The sequence below is a fragment of the Rhizophagus irregularis genome, chromosome 1 (genome assembly GCF_026210795.1).
Source record: "Rhizophagus irregularis chromosome 1, complete sequence".
In the NCBI taxonomy this organism is placed as follows: domain Eukaryota; kingdom Fungi; phylum Glomeromycota; class Glomeromycetes; order Glomerales; family Glomeraceae; genus Rhizophagus; species Rhizophagus irregularis.
The window spans coordinates 295,792-311,204 of NC_089429.1; the positions used below are offsets into that span (position 1 = coordinate 295,792).

The window sequence follows — 15,413 nt, forward strand, 5'->3', positions numbered from 1 at the left end:
GGAATCCGCGTTCTTATGAGAAAAGTAGATGGGAAAACGCGATGAATATTACTTATAAGTTGAAAACTACTCCGAAGCCTTCTAATTTGCCATTGTCAACGTACATACCTTACTCATCTTTACCACCTCCGACCCTACACGATTCACGTGACTCCAGAACCGATTGGTTGAAGAACTCGATGAAATATGGTTTGCCTTGGTTTAATCACTTTTCGGGTTTTATGGGTCGTCTAACGGTGCTACTTAATAACAGCTTTTGCAGGATGGAGTGTCAATTTCTATAGTGGGCGCGCTATTCGTTATTTTGTTAGCATAGTTGCTTCTACTTTGGTTGGAATATATCAAGGGGGAAGATCTGGGGAAATTTAGTGTAATGCGATTTTTCTTTTTTAGATTAATTTTTTACTTTATTTTTTCTTAGGAGACTATATAGCTTTGTTTTTAGTTAGTTTTATTTTTATATTTTCTTTTTATTTTTTTTGTAAATTGTAAAGTTCGAATAAATTTAATAAAGATAAAGGCTACTATGCCACGTTTGCCTGGTTTTTGACTAGTGTAGAATGCATTTTTAAAAAAAAACTTATTTCATCACAATTAAAAATATTTTCAGAGCTGTAATTTTTCAATGTTTAATGAAAATTTTTACATACTGTATTGCATCAAAATCTTGAAATAGTACACTTGCTACTTCCCTATACATGTTATATACATGCTGCCCAAATTATTTTGGGATGCCATAATTATAATTTGGGATGCCATAATTCATTCAGTTTATATATAATTTACTATGTAAAGTGCCAAAATAATTTGGGATGCCATAATTGAATTTGGGATTTTACTTATAATTACAGCAGTTCAAAATAATTTGGGTGGCATGTATAACATGTTATACTGCTTAGGGCTCTGATCGGTTTTGGTAACTACTGAATCGTACCGATCAGTTTTGGTATCAGAATGTTTTCAGTATTCTAATTTACTGAACTGAACCTTTTGGTAAATTTACCGATCAGTTTCAGTAATTTTGGTTTCAGTATTAGTTTTGCAATTTATCGAACTGATTTACTGAACTGAAACTTTTGGTAAATTTTGGTAGATTTTACCGATTAGTTTGGTAGATTTTACCATTCAATTTCAGTAAATTTACTGAATCGATTTACTGAATTTCACAAAACATTTATTAATAAAAAAAAATGTTGCACAACATTTTTTCTTTTAATGATTTTATAAAAATATTGTGAAACATTTTTTATTTGGCAATTTGATAAACAAAAGTTTTGCAACTAGAGCCCTGGGCTCTAATCATATTGATAAGGATAACTGTAGTATTGTGGCAAAAATCTTAAAAAATAAAAGCGTCAAACTTGACGTTTTTATAATTTTTTTATTTAATTAATTAAAAACGTCAAACTTCGCGCTTTTTGATTAAAAAAAAAATTAAATGTTTTGGTTAAAAAATGCCGCACTTGACGTTTTTTAACTAATTTTATTAAAAAAATGTCAAAGTGCGACATTTTTAATAAAAATTTTTTTTTATTTTTTAGTTTAAAAACGTCTTACTTAACGTTTTTAACTAAGTTAATTTATTTTTTATTAAAAAAAACGTTAAAGTGCGATGTTTTTAATAAAAAATTATTTTTTTTTATTTTTTAGTTTAAAAACGTCGCACTTGATGTTTTTTAACTAAGTTAATTTATTTTTTTATTAAAAAACGTTAAAATGCAGCATTTTTAATAAAAAAATAAATTAACTTAGTTAAAAAAATGTTAAGTGCGACGTTTTTTAACTAATTTAATTTATTTTTTATTAAAAAACGTCAAAGTGCGGTGTTTTTAATAAAAAAAATAAATTAACTTAGTTAAAAAACATCAAGTGCAACGTTTTCTAACTAATTTAATTTATTTTTTAGTTTAAAAATATCGCACTTGACATTTTATAACTAATGTAATTTATTTTTTATTAAAAAACGTTATACTTGACATTTTTTTAATCTAATTTAATTTATTTTTTATTAAAAAACGTCAAAGCATGACATTTTTAATAAAAAAATACAATTTTTTTTTGATTTTTTAGTTTAAAAATGTCGCATTTGGTGTTTTTTAACTAATTTTTTTTTATTAAAAAAATGTCAAAGTACAACGTTTTTAATAAAAAATACATTTTTTTTTTATTTTTTAGTTTAAAAATGTCACACTTGGTGTTTTTTAACTAATTAATTTTTTTTCTTATTAAAAAACGTTAAAGTACGATATTTTTTCTTTTCTTTTAACAATATTAATAATAAATTCTTTTTTTTTTAATCAAGAATATTAGTATTATTCTTCTCGCCACAAATCACATGATTGCAAAATCGCGCAATCTGCAATATTACGGAATTGATTTAATTACCAAATTTTTGCAGATCAATCTTATCAATTTTAATCTTTTTTTTACATTTTTTTCATTTTTTTTTATTTTTAATATTAATTATATACTAATTTCTCTATAATAATAATAATAACTTTAATTACAATAATGACTTCTGAGTTCGAAGAAAATGACATTGAAGAAACAGCTGAGAAAAAAGCTGAGAAAGAGGCTGAGTATGAGACTGAGGAAGAAGTTGCTGAGGAAAAGGCTGAGGAAGAGGCTGAGTCTGAAACTGAAGAAAATCAAGTTGATGATACTGAAACTGAGGAGCAGCAGATCGAAAAAAATATTGAGCGTGAAGTAGAACAAGAAGAAACTAATACGAAGAAACGTAGTTGGGTGTGGGGGAGCGCTTCACATATGATAAAACGCGAAGAAGGCAAAATGCAAAGCATTGCAAAATTTTAATTACTTGCAATAAAGGAAGTACGTTGGAAATGGCTGGTCATATTAAAAGTAAACATAAATTAATAAAAGAAAAAGGAAAAAAACAACTTACAATACGTGCATCTATTAATAATTCTGAAGTAATTGTAAGTATAATGTTCATTTCTTTTTATTCAGTTTATAGGTTATAATTTTGTGCATTAAATATGAATATTTTAATTTTTAATTTATAAACTCATATATTTTAGGGATGTGCCAGAAATCAGCTGATTTGAAAAGGGGTGGGGAGTCAAGCTTTAGATCAGGTTTATATATATCACGTGACATTTATATATAAATGGAAGTAATTTAATTATTTTTATATAATTATTATAATGCAAATTATCTTGACTTCTAGTGATCCAATTTTAATAAACTTTTTTTTAATTTATAGTTCTCATTTAGCAAATCTAGCTTTACAAAACAAAAAAAAGTGTGTTCAAATTGAATCACTAGAAGCTAAGATATTTGTATTTACATTATAATAATTATTATAATGCAATTATCTTGACTTTTAGTGATTCAATTTTAATAAACTTTTTTTTAATTTATAGTACTCATTTAGTTCTATAAATCTAGTTTTACAAAACAAAAAAAAGTTTGTTCAAATTGAATTACTAGAAGCCAAGATAATTATAAATACTAATTATTATATATAATATTTAATATTTAATAGTAATAATTTTTTTAGCCAATCAGATTTCAATCAGGTAGGGTGGGAAGTTAAGGCTACTAATTGAGAGAAATCAGCTGATTTCTGGCACACCCTTAAGTATCTTTTTCAAATTTTTATTTTTAGGTCAAACTTGTAGAAAGACAATTTTTAACGTACATTCTTTTCAGAATACAGATTATGTGATTGTGAAATTGTGAATTACTATGACTGAACTTTGACATTTTATTTATAATTATTATTACATTAGATAGATACTAATATCAGTAATATGTATATATACAGTTAACTTTTAATATAACGAAGTTGACATCTGGGCTGATCAGGCCTTTGTTATAGGAATATTCATTAATATGATGGAAAAATCTGGTATAATACAGAAAATTTTTGTATATTATGGTATATTGTCGTTAAGGTTGCTTGCCGAAACTTAGGGGTTTAGACAAGATGGTATTTCGCCGAAAAGCGAAATTCTGCTGAAACTATATTAAAGTTATATTAAAAAACTGGCGAAACTTTGGAGAAAGGTGAAACTGCCAAAACTTATTATAAATGCCGAAACTACTGAAACTCTGCTGAAACTATAATAAATCTATAGTAAAATTTTGATGAAACCAATCGTAGGATTTTGAAGAGGTTTAGACAAGCAACTTTAATTGTCGTATAATAATTGTATCTTATAATACAAAAACGCAAGTTACACAAAATGTCTTTATTATATTAAAAAAAATTTTGTTATAAAAGAAAATTCGTTATTAAAAGGGGCATTTTTCATATACGGTTTATAAAATTTACTTTGTTAAATGGTATACAGCATTTAATTAGTAAAATTTGGTATAATGAGATTTTTTTCATATGTTAAAATCTGTACCATACTGAAAATCTGTTATATTGTAAAATTCGTTATATCAAAATTCGTTATAAGAAGAGTTGATTGTATTTAGGTGTTTAATAGATTTAAATTGAAACTAATATTTAATAAATATATATATAATATTGAAACTAAGTTCAGAAATAAATCGGTCATCTTAGACCATAATTCAGCTTAAAATTTTGTGTCAAATATATTACTAATATTGGTTGAATAAAGTACGAATAATGGCCAAATAATTAGTGATTTAACGAATAGTTTATTTCCAAATTTTTGCTGATAATAACAAAATTTTGCCAATTGGTGATTGCCAAGTAACAGGTAAACTGTACAAATTATCTATAATAATTTTAACGATTTTTTGGCAATGATCAGCCAAAATTATACCAACTATTGTCCAACATTCGTCAATTTAAAATTTAGATGAAATGTACTATTCTGACCAGTATAATATAAATACTTTTTTATAAGCAAATTACTTTTATAATTGAGAATTTTGCAAAATTTCCTCTGAAAATCACTAATAAATTGACTCTTTCCTACATAATTATTCAGAAAAATTCCAAGTCAAATTTTTGGAAATCGATTTCTTTAGGAAGTAATACACGAGGATCACACTAATTTGAAAATAGTGATAATAACAGATTTAACTATAGCAATAGAATAATTCATATGGGCTGATTTGTTTACAAAGAGTTATTGATTGATTTTCACAATTTTTGTTACTCAAAATTATTTTGTAAAACCAAAAAATCATCTGATTGATAATCACTTGACTAAATAATAAGTTGAACAAAAATTTACATTTGCGAAACTTAAATTATTAAATGTAAAAGAACTGTGAAAAAACCCATTTCACTAATAAAAAACCCATTTCTTATATATATGGCATTTTAAACATATATTATTAAAAAGTAAGTATATTTTAATAAAATATAAAGTAAAATAAAAATTTATATAGCCTTAGTAGCTATAAATGCTTATAAAAGTATAATAAAAATATCATATAAAAGATGGTATGATAATAGATATTTTCAAACAATAAAAATAATTATTTTATGTCAGAGTTTGTATTATCATCTTTAAACGCAAATATATCAAGATTCACTGATCCATTTTCTATAATTTTAGGCTCGTTGGAAAGCCCTTGTTCTGGACTTTATAGGTGAAAAAAGAGCTCGCCAATTGAATCATTAGATCTGAAGATATTTACGTTTAAAGTTAAGGTACAAACTTTTTAACATACCTAAATGCAAATATCTTGAGATCTACTGATCTATTTTGTATAAATTTAGGCTCTTTGGAAAGCCCTTGATCTGGTATATATGAACAAAAAAAGAGCTTGCCGATTGGATCACTGGATCTGAAGATATTTACATTTTAAGTTGAGATATAAATTTTTAACATATATAGTAAGTGCTAAAAATTATATTAATTTAAAAGAAATATTTACCAAATTATAGTATAATAACATTAAATAAAAATTTTTTAATACTCATTCCCAATTTACTGTATATTATATAGTATTTTGTATAATAAAAATGTAATAAAATTAATATTTTAATTAAAGGTAGACAAATCAGCCTATATGTAGATATTTTTCAACTTTCAAATAGATTCCAATTGAATACAATTTAAGAAAATTTATTAAAACTCTAATAAATACTAAAGTAATAGCATGTTAAAAACTAATAGATATAAAATACCAATAGCCTGAAATATAACTTGAAATCTGATTTATAGATATAAAGAGTTAATTATACCTTAATTAAAAAATATTGGCATTTAATATTTATTGTTAAATTATTTGCTAAACTTTTTCACGTAAGTATCACTCTAATCTAATGTAAATTAAACATATACAAAGATTTTATTTATCTCAGATGCAATGCTAATAAAAAAGAAAACAGATATCACTTTATTGAATATGATGCCAATAAGGATCTATGGCCTATAATTAAAAGCAGAATACAAGATGGCTTAGTTCCTATAATTCAAAAATTGAGTAAATACAGTTAAAGTTATAAGAGAGAAATTAAATCAGTACTAGAATTACAATATAATGATAACAAGTTTATTGATTTTTGCTTATCATTAGCTTTGAAAGCCAAGATTAGTACTAAATTATCCACTATATCAAAACAGACTTTTGGATTTCCAGAGTTAAAAATATTTATTCTTGGCCTTACTTCTGAATTCCTTTATTATAAAAAAAAAAAAAATTATTTGAAAGAAGCATTTTGATAAAAAAATTTTATTTAACTACTAATTATAATAATAAAGGCTGGAAGATTTTTTTATTAGCTATTACTTGCAATTATGTAAATAATTGAAAAAGTCTCTCAAACAATTGAATTTCTTGCTAGTTTATATAATACTATATTTATTGTAAGGAATAAGTAAATGCATTTGGATTTCAACTAAAATTTATAAAACTATAAGAAATATTCAAATCAGCCAATTTACTTAATAAAAACTTGCTTATATTTATTTATACTTAATACTTATTTAATTTTTAATGGCAAATACAATTTTTTTTCTATATTATTTTAATAGTTGAAAATACCAAATTTTCAAAATTATATTTTAAAATCTGCAACTTATAAATAGCTTGTCAACTACAAGTTTTGTTAAACCAAAAATTTTAATAAATAAATCTAAATTGAATTAACTTGAATCGGTATAGGAGCCCGAGCAATACATATACAGGTAACAAGAAAGGTCAAAAATTTCATAATAGCTCTACGGAAGGTTTTTATTAAGATAAATAAGCAAAGTCAACATGTGACTTCACAAAAAATAAGCAATCTAATCATATGACTTTATAATATTTTATTGGTCAGTCATGCAGATTTTGACGGACTGATATTTTTTGTTGATGGCTAAATAATTGATATTTTTCTTTTATTGGCTAAATATCAAATATATTTGCAGTTTAATTATACTTTTTATATACTCTTACTATAATAATAGCATGACTGACGCAATAATCTAGTTATTGGTTATGGTGGATAAAATATCGTGTCACCCCTTCGGGGTGGCCGATATTTTACCCCCCCTAACCAATAACTATTATATATTTTGCACAAAAATCATTTAATCAATTTTCTCGCATTTATGATTTCACAACAAATGTTTCATTTTTTAAATAATATCATCTTAGGTAAAATATCCATTACAGTAATTTTATTACTATGTTAGGTGTTATATAGTGTATTATTAGATAATACAAATTTACCCAAGAAATAAGCAATTGGAAATATATGACTTTTCAAAAATTCTACGAAAATAAGCAAATGAAAAAAATATCATTAATTTTACGCAAATTCAATCTCTAACTGTGGTTAAAACAGCATGTGACTAAGCAAATGATATTGTTATCTATACATATATTGCTCGGGGTCCTATCGGTATCCAGAATGTGAAATTTAAAATTTGGGTAAGTCTAAAATATCGAAATTTCAAGAACACGTGTTATTTTACTGATCAGTTCTAAAAATGGATAATAAAATTTAAAATTCTTTTAAACAGTTGTTTATTTAGCAATATGAAAAAATATAAGCTTTTTTTTTCCCGTCAATTTAAGATTACAAAGCTTATATAGGAGAACGAACGTTTGCTAGAATATAACGTGAGTATTATTTATTATCTTTAACTTAATCAAGAAATTATAAAATCGAAAACGTGTTTACAATCCGAGAAAAATTTAAATGGCTAGAGATACCCGCACGTATGACTTCCCATTCAAGCAAACTGTTTAAGCGACAAAATGATTTTTTTATTTAGATAATTGTCATGAAAAATTTTTAAAATTTTTTATATTTGAAAGATAAAAATGTTTGCTGACGCGACATTTAATTACAAATAGTCAAATATGTATGTTTCGTATAGTAAACATTGCTCGTGACGATTTTGTGTCACCAATGTGATAATTAACGGAATTTAATTATACTCTACTTTGTACGCCACTATTTCACGTTTTTGTTCAGTGAACTTTGTGAACTAGTGAACCCACTTGTTTTCTCTTTAACTTCCTAACATTATTTATCAAACGTATAAAAACGTGCCATAACAATTTTAAATTTAGAAATGGATATCACAGCACCAAACATATCAACTGCTTCAACGTCCACCTCGGATACTTCAAATGAAAATTTAAATAACGCGAGTACTCCACCTCCCAAATCACCAACCATAATTCCAACATCTTTACTTGCTACACCTCCTACACCAATATCGAATATTTCGGAAGCTAGTTCACAAATTCCAAGGCCAAATTCCGGACCTATTTACTCGGCTGTTTACTCCGGTGTTCCAGTATACGAATTTCTTGTAAGAGATGTTGCTGTAATGAGGAGACGACCGGATTCATATTTAAATGCCACTCAAATATTAAAAGTTGCTGGTCTCGAAAAAGGAAAACGTACCAAAATCATTGAAAAAGAAGTTTTAACCGGTGAACACGAAAAAGTTCAAGGAGGTTATGGAAAATATCAGGGTACTTGGTAAGTTTATTTGCATAGTTAATTCTATATATGTTGTCATGGCGATTTGTTGATTAAACTATAAAAGTAATATAATTAATTATATAATATTAAGTTTCTTGTCTCTTGACACGGTTTAAAATCATTTATATAAATTATTATTATTAATTTATAGAGATTTTATAATAAATACTTCTAGTTCACTAATAAATTTTTTCATTTGCAATTTAACTGATTATAGGGTTCCTTTTGAAAGAGGAAAGGAACTTGCAGAACAATATGGTGTTCTTGAAATTTTACGTCCATTATTGGAATATCAGCCACCAAAACACGATGTACCATATTCATCTTCTCCATATACACCTACAAAAGAACAAGCGATGGCTGCTCTACGTCGAAGAAACGCGCAAAGTAATCAGAATAGTAATAGTAACATAGTAAACGGCATGCCAAATGGATCCGTCAATTTCGGTCATGAAGAAGCTACCGCACATTCGGAAGTTTCTGAACCAATACAAACTATAAGTGAAATTGAAGACGAAGAACGTCTTCGAAGTATATTGTTAGCTATTTATTGTAATGAGGATCCCAATTCGATCCCTGAACTCATAGTACAAGTTTGTTCGCCATCACCAGCAGATTACGATTTAGTTCTTGATGAAGGTGGACATACCTCTCTTCATTGGGCAGCTGCATTAGGTCGTTTACAAATTGTAGAATTATTATTATCAAAAGGTGCCAATTCACAAAAAGCTAATTATGATGGCGAATCAGTTTTGGTCCGTTCTGTTTTAACAACTGCAAATTATGAGGCACAAACATTTTCTAGTATAATTGAACTTCTCCGTGACAATATACATATGACCGACAAAGACAATCGTTCTGTCTTTCATCATCTGGCATTGAGCGGGGCCGTCAAAGGTCATAGTGCTCCAGCAAAATATTATATGGATTGTTTGTATGAGTGGATAACATCACATAACATCGATATCTCAACTGTATTAAATATTCAAGACTCTAATGGCGACACGGCTTTAAATCTTGCTACGAGGCTAAAACAAACTCACATGTGTCGGCAGTTACAAGAAATGGGTGCAAATCGTCAGATTGAAAACAAAGTAGGATTGCGACCCTCAGATTATAGCCCGAATGCCACTGAGCAAATGGAAATCGACGAAATTCAAGAAGTGCGTTTACTACTTTTTTTTTCCTTTGATAAACGTATATTCTCATTTTTTTATATTCAATTCCTTTTGTTTAGAATGGACAACCTCAGTCTAATGAAACGATAATAGACGTCTTCACACAACCGGATACAATAACATATACTAATCCGCGTAAAAGAAACAGAGAAATCGTTGAAGGTAAACTCTAATTTTCGTCATTGAATATTACGAATATTATTTTAAGTAATTAACGCGTTATAAACTTTTATATTATCATTTACTATTCCAAAGTCATCCACAAATTGGTTGAAGATGCAGAAAATGAATGGATAGAACAGATTAAAACAAAAGATGAGCAAATTAATAACACCCGAAACAAATATAATCGAGATTCAAGACTACTTATGGAAGCACAGAGAACCATGCAATGGTATCGTTCACAAGAAAAGGAATATGAAGAAACTGAAACTAGAATCAAATTCCTTGAAACGGTGTTGCGTAGCGAGCGCGATGATGATCAAGAAGATTTTGGCCTAAGAAAGCGTCAGAAACTCTCACATTCGAATGGGAACGACTCTAATGATAAATTATCTGTAGCATCAACTACTATTTCTTCTCCAATAACCCAATTGCCACCGATAGAAACAACAACGTCATCAGAACCAACGGTTACAGTGCAAACAACAACGACAGCAAATAGTTCTTGTAATGATTCCGCAACAACTTCAACGATCCCGAACGCAGATTTACTTTCTACGGAGACTGCCTCAATAGAGCAAAATAAGCTCCCAGAAATTATAATCACACCACCAAATGATGCTGCTCCGCCACCGTTAGTTCAAACTCAACCGACTGCTCATACTACCGACGAAATGATTGATGGCGAAATAAGGAGCTTACAGGCACAAATCACCGCATATATACGTGATCAAGAGCTTCTCAAACAGGAAATTGAAGCTCTTGCTGCGAGCACTGACAGGTCTGAGATGCAGTATAAAGGCATCATTGCCTCGTGTTGCAAACTCGATATTGATAAAGTAGATGATTTTGTTGAAAGCATAATTAGTGCTATTGAAAACGATAGTAATGAACTCAACCGGGACCATATAGGAGCCTTTATGAATAAGGTTCGTGGCTCCGAAAGCCTAATTTAGGTTTTTTCTGTTTGACCCTCTTCGTTTTTTTGGATATTTAGTAAAGTTATTTACATAAGTAAATTTTTTAAATTTTTTTGTCCCAAATTTTTTTCTAATGCAACTATTACTTAACAAAAAGTAACAAAAAGTCGTGTGGCTTTATGCCCACATTCGTTTTTATTAAATAAATATGTAATTAAAAATTTTTTATAATCTAGTTATTCAAGTAAAGTTGCTTTTTTAAGCAAATATTTATCACTTTTTAAAGGATAAAATAATTAATCACAAAGGAAGCAATATGATTTTTATTAGGTTTAATACTATAATAGAATAAAGAATATTAAAGTAAAACTCGTTTTTTTATTGCTTTTGTGTTTCTGATAGTTTTGGGATTACACCTGACATTGCAGCTGGAATATTAGGATTTGGAGGTAGTAATGAAGCGACAGTTTTACGAGATTGTTGAATCATAAGGGCACTAAAGAAAAAAAATTAATTAACAAAAGAGGGGGAATTAAAGAATATCATAATAAAATAAAATTTACTCCATGATAACTAGGGCTGCCATTGACTCGACAATTGGCACAGCACGTGGAACTACACATGGATCATGACGACCTCGAGCCGCAAGCACACCATCAACGCCATTGTAAGTAGCAGTTTCTTGTTCTTGAGAAATAGTAGCAGGTGGTTTAAATGCAACTCTAAAATAAATATTTTCACCATTCGTAATACCACCCTGCGTAATAAAATATGATAAATAAAGTGTTCCACCATAAATCAATAATATTTACATGATTACCTGAGTACCACCGGAGTTATTAGTTTTAGTACCTAGTCTATCATTTTTTAATACCCAAGGATCATTATGTTGATGTCCAAATAACGTAGTACCTTTGAATCCACTTCCAATTTCAAAACCTTTTGTAGCTGGAATAGAGAGCATTGCGTGTGCAAATTTTGCTTCCAACTTATCAAAACATGGTTCACCTAATCCGACGGGTACGTTACGAATGACACATGTAATTGTTCCTCCAACAGAATCTTTAGCTTCTTTAGCTTCATGAATACGCTATTAAGAGATAAACTAATATTAACTAAGGCTCATAAAGCTTTACATATAAATAATGTTTATAAGACAGACCTCCCGCATTTTATCTGATACTGTTTTATCGGGACATCGAACGGCATCTTTGTCTACTTCTTCTCTACGAATTGTATTTAAAAGTTCCCAAAAATCTTCAGGAAATAATCTTTCATCTTGCTCATTAATAAATGGCATTGCTATATTTGAGACTGAAGATACAAATGCAACAATCTCAACTCCATGAACAAGCTTTAAATACTTTTCAGCAATAGCTCCAGCAGCAACTCTCCCTATTTAAAACAACAAACATGTTAGCATGAATAAACCAGAGATGAAATCAGAAGTTTCACTAAATCATTTTGTCTTAACCTATTGTTTCTCGAGCAGATGCTCTGCCTCCTCCACTACTTGCTTTGATACTATATTTTTGTAAATATGTCCAATCAGCGTGACTTGGTCTAGGATATAAATCAGTTTCTGAATAATCATGAGGTCTTTGATCCTGATTTGGAACCAATAATCCAATTGGCGTACCTAACGTTATACCAGATTCTGTACCCGATTGTATTGCTACTTTATCTTTTTCATCCCTCTATATTCAAAAATACTTCTATTAGCTTAATTAATTAACAGCGAAATAATGCGAATTATTTTTACTCACTGGAGTTGTCAAATTACTTTGACCTGGTCTCCTTCTATCAAGTTGTATTTGTATATCAGCTTCAACGAGAGATAACCCAGGTGGACATCCGTCGACAATGCAACCTACGGATTTGCCGTGAGATTCTCCAAAGGTAGTAACTCGAAAAAGTGTACCGAATGTACTCATTATGCAGAATATAGCATCGTATCCGATAACGATAACTTAGATCTTATTTTACTATATATATAATAATATTTTTGTAATTGTGGCTTGTTGTCGTGATTAACATTGTTTACATTTGTGATAAATATTTGGTTTTTTTATTTATACAATGACACTAAATTAAAAAGATGAATCCTCGATTTGTATTGTACGATGTGATAAAGAAAAAAAATCCGATGATAAACTAATTTTATTAATTAATTAAACTATCAATTGACTAGTGCGCGTAAATTCGACATATATTATTGTAATGCAGATTTAATATTCGCTATCCGGTCCTACTTACTAATTACTATACTATACTTATACTTCATACTTCGTATAAAGGTGCAGTGAAATTCTTTTATTTTTTTTATTTTGTTTAAAGTTTTCTCTTGAATCTTATCTTTATACCTTTTTTGTCATTATCTTGGTAAGAATAACTGTGTAAATTAATTTCAATTTTATCACGTGATTGAACCTGCCAATCAAAAAAAAATTAATAATAATCATATTTCATTATTTAAACGCGCCTTTCTTGGGAAATTTCATAAGAACAACTCTTTTACAAATTAAGATGCCTAAAGCAGCTAAATCTATAACCGCTACTACAAAGCTAAATCGTAAAGCGACCACTAAACAAAAAGTGGATACCGCTAAGAAAGCTACTAGAAGATCCGCTAAGAAGGATTCCTCGGATCCTAAACGTAATCTTACTGCGTATATGTTCTTCTCGATGGAGTATAGAGAAAAAGTGAGGCAAGACCATCCTAATGCTACTTTCGGTAAGTTCATTAAAATTTATTCTTCTTTGATATAGTGATGTATTTTATTCGTAATTTTACAGGTGAAATCGGTAAACTCCTTGGCAAAAAATGGAAGGATATGTCTGAAAAGGAGAAAATTGTAAGTGTAATTTCATATAAAATGAATTATTTAAAACGAAATTATTCTCTGACGCGTCAATTAATCTATGCTTTGTAAATTAGCCTTATGTTAATAAAGCCGAAGAAGATAAAAAACGGTATGAAAAAGAAAAAGCCGCAATTGGGGTAAGTTGTTGTAATGTTTGTTTGTAACATAGAAACATTATCTTACAATGACTATTAGGAAAGCAAAGCTGCAGCATCCGACCAGGATGCTGAAATGGACGATGAAAACGTTTCCGACAATGAAAGCGGGTGAATACCGGGTACGATAACACATGAACTTGTAAAAATTTGATTTCATTATAATATCACTAATATCACTATATCACTATATAGCCGTAATTTGTGATGCTTATAGAGACAGAATCTATATTATGACTTGTTGGTAAATATTGAAATATATAAATTTATACCTATGTACGATATTCTATAAATAATTGAGCTATAGACGCGTCACAATATTGTAAAAATCGAAAGTATAGTTAAACTGATTTCTTTTAAATTTCATTGATTTGGATAAATATTTCATTTTTCTTTATGGACAAATATTTTATAAAAAAAAGCCTTGGTTGCAAAGCCACTAATCAACTGCTAAGCCATTGTTGTCGCAGAAAATTTGTTGTTTACAAATCGGAAAGGGAAGGTAAATCATGACTTTTTAATTTTTACCGGAATTAAAATGGCTAATCTAATAAACCTAAAAAAAGTGTTCTTTGTTTAAAAAAATGTTTTTGATGTTTACATTAAAAAAAAAAAAATTAGCAAATAAAAATTTCCATCTTTATAATAATAATTTCCGATTTCCGAGTTCAATTCATATTGCTAATAAAATAAAATAATATTTATTGAGTAGCTTTACAATCAAATAATTTATTAGATAATAATTATCTTGTAATAAAATAATTTGATAATATTACTTATTTTTACTTAATAATTTGAAAATAAATGTTTTGAATATGTGGGGTTATATTATTATTTATTATTATTAAATTCTTAAAAAAAAATGAAATTTTACTTAATTTTTAATGATTTTGCAAGTTTTACCCTAAAATGAAAAATATTTTATATTTTAATATTACTTTTTTTTGAATAATCTATTGATTTATATTCAAAAGTATATATTGTATAAATTTTAAGACCTTTAATTAATATTTTTATCTGAAGTGATTTGCTAATTATTTGCAAAATATTAAGCTTTATAATAATTATTTTTTAAATATTTAAATATAAATTTGATTTGGTCAAAAATTGATGTATTTACCTGCTTTAATTACTATATAAATTACAATTGATTTTTTAAAAAATAAAACTAATTAATTATAAAAAAATTTTGGAAATAAAAATAAAAAAAATGATAATTTTATAGGATAATTCAAATTATTTTAGAATTT

General features: G+C 27.8%; 4 protein-coding genes across 4 annotated transcripts; 3 read left to right on the forward strand and 1 right to left on the reverse strand.

Annotated features, from left to right (window-relative positions):
- Nucleotides 1–2,511: 2,511 nt before the first annotated feature.
- Nucleotides 2,512–2,814, forward strand: OCT59_000039 (uncharacterized protein; the record flags this gene model as incomplete). Its single annotated transcript, XM_066138557.1, has 1 exon — nucleotides 2,512–2,814. The coding sequence occupies one exon, from the start codon at nucleotides 2,512–2,514 to the stop codon at nucleotides 2,812–2,814; it is 303 nt and encodes a 100-aa protein (XP_065988041.1).
- A 5,537-nt stretch (nucleotides 2,815–8,351) lies between these two features.
- OCT59_000040 (uncharacterized protein) lies at nucleotides 8,352–11,508 on the forward strand. Its single transcript, XM_025312170.2, has 4 exons — nucleotides 8,352–8,881; nucleotides 9,102–10,047; nucleotides 10,122–10,224; nucleotides 10,318–11,508. Exons 1-4 carry the CDS (start codon nucleotides 8,466–8,468, stop codon nucleotides 11,178–11,180), a joined length of 2,328 nt encoding a protein of 775 aa, XP_025164548.1. The 5' UTR covers nucleotides 8,352–8,465; the 3' UTR covers nucleotides 11,181–11,508.
- On the reverse strand, nucleotides 11,275–13,108 carry OCT59_000041 (uncharacterized protein). Its single transcript, XM_025323082.2, has 6 exons — nucleotides 12,911–13,108; nucleotides 12,619–12,841; nucleotides 12,307–12,539; nucleotides 11,965–12,234; nucleotides 11,708–11,901; nucleotides 11,275–11,640 (listed from the first exon to the last, which is right to left on the reverse strand). The coding sequence occupies exons 1-6, from the start codon at nucleotides 13,076–13,078 to the stop codon at nucleotides 11,523–11,525; spliced, it is 1,206 nt and encodes a 401-aa protein (XP_025164547.1). The 5' UTR covers nucleotides 13,079–13,108; the 3' UTR covers nucleotides 11,275–11,522.
- A 383-nt stretch (nucleotides 13,109–13,491) lies between these two features.
- OCT59_000042 (uncharacterized protein) lies at nucleotides 13,492–14,808 on the forward strand. The gene is made up of 7 exons (XM_066138559.1): nucleotides 13,492–13,526; nucleotides 13,649–13,878; nucleotides 13,941–13,999; nucleotides 14,083–14,145; nucleotides 14,204–14,285; nucleotides 14,359–14,407; nucleotides 14,586–14,808. The coding sequence occupies exons 2-5, from the start codon at nucleotides 13,671–13,673 to the stop codon at nucleotides 14,276–14,278; spliced, it is 405 nt and encodes a 134-aa protein (XP_065988042.1). The 5' UTR covers nucleotides 13,492–13,526; nucleotides 13,649–13,670; the 3' UTR covers nucleotides 14,279–14,285; nucleotides 14,359–14,407; nucleotides 14,586–14,808.
- Nucleotides 14,809–15,413: the final 605 nt, after the last annotated feature.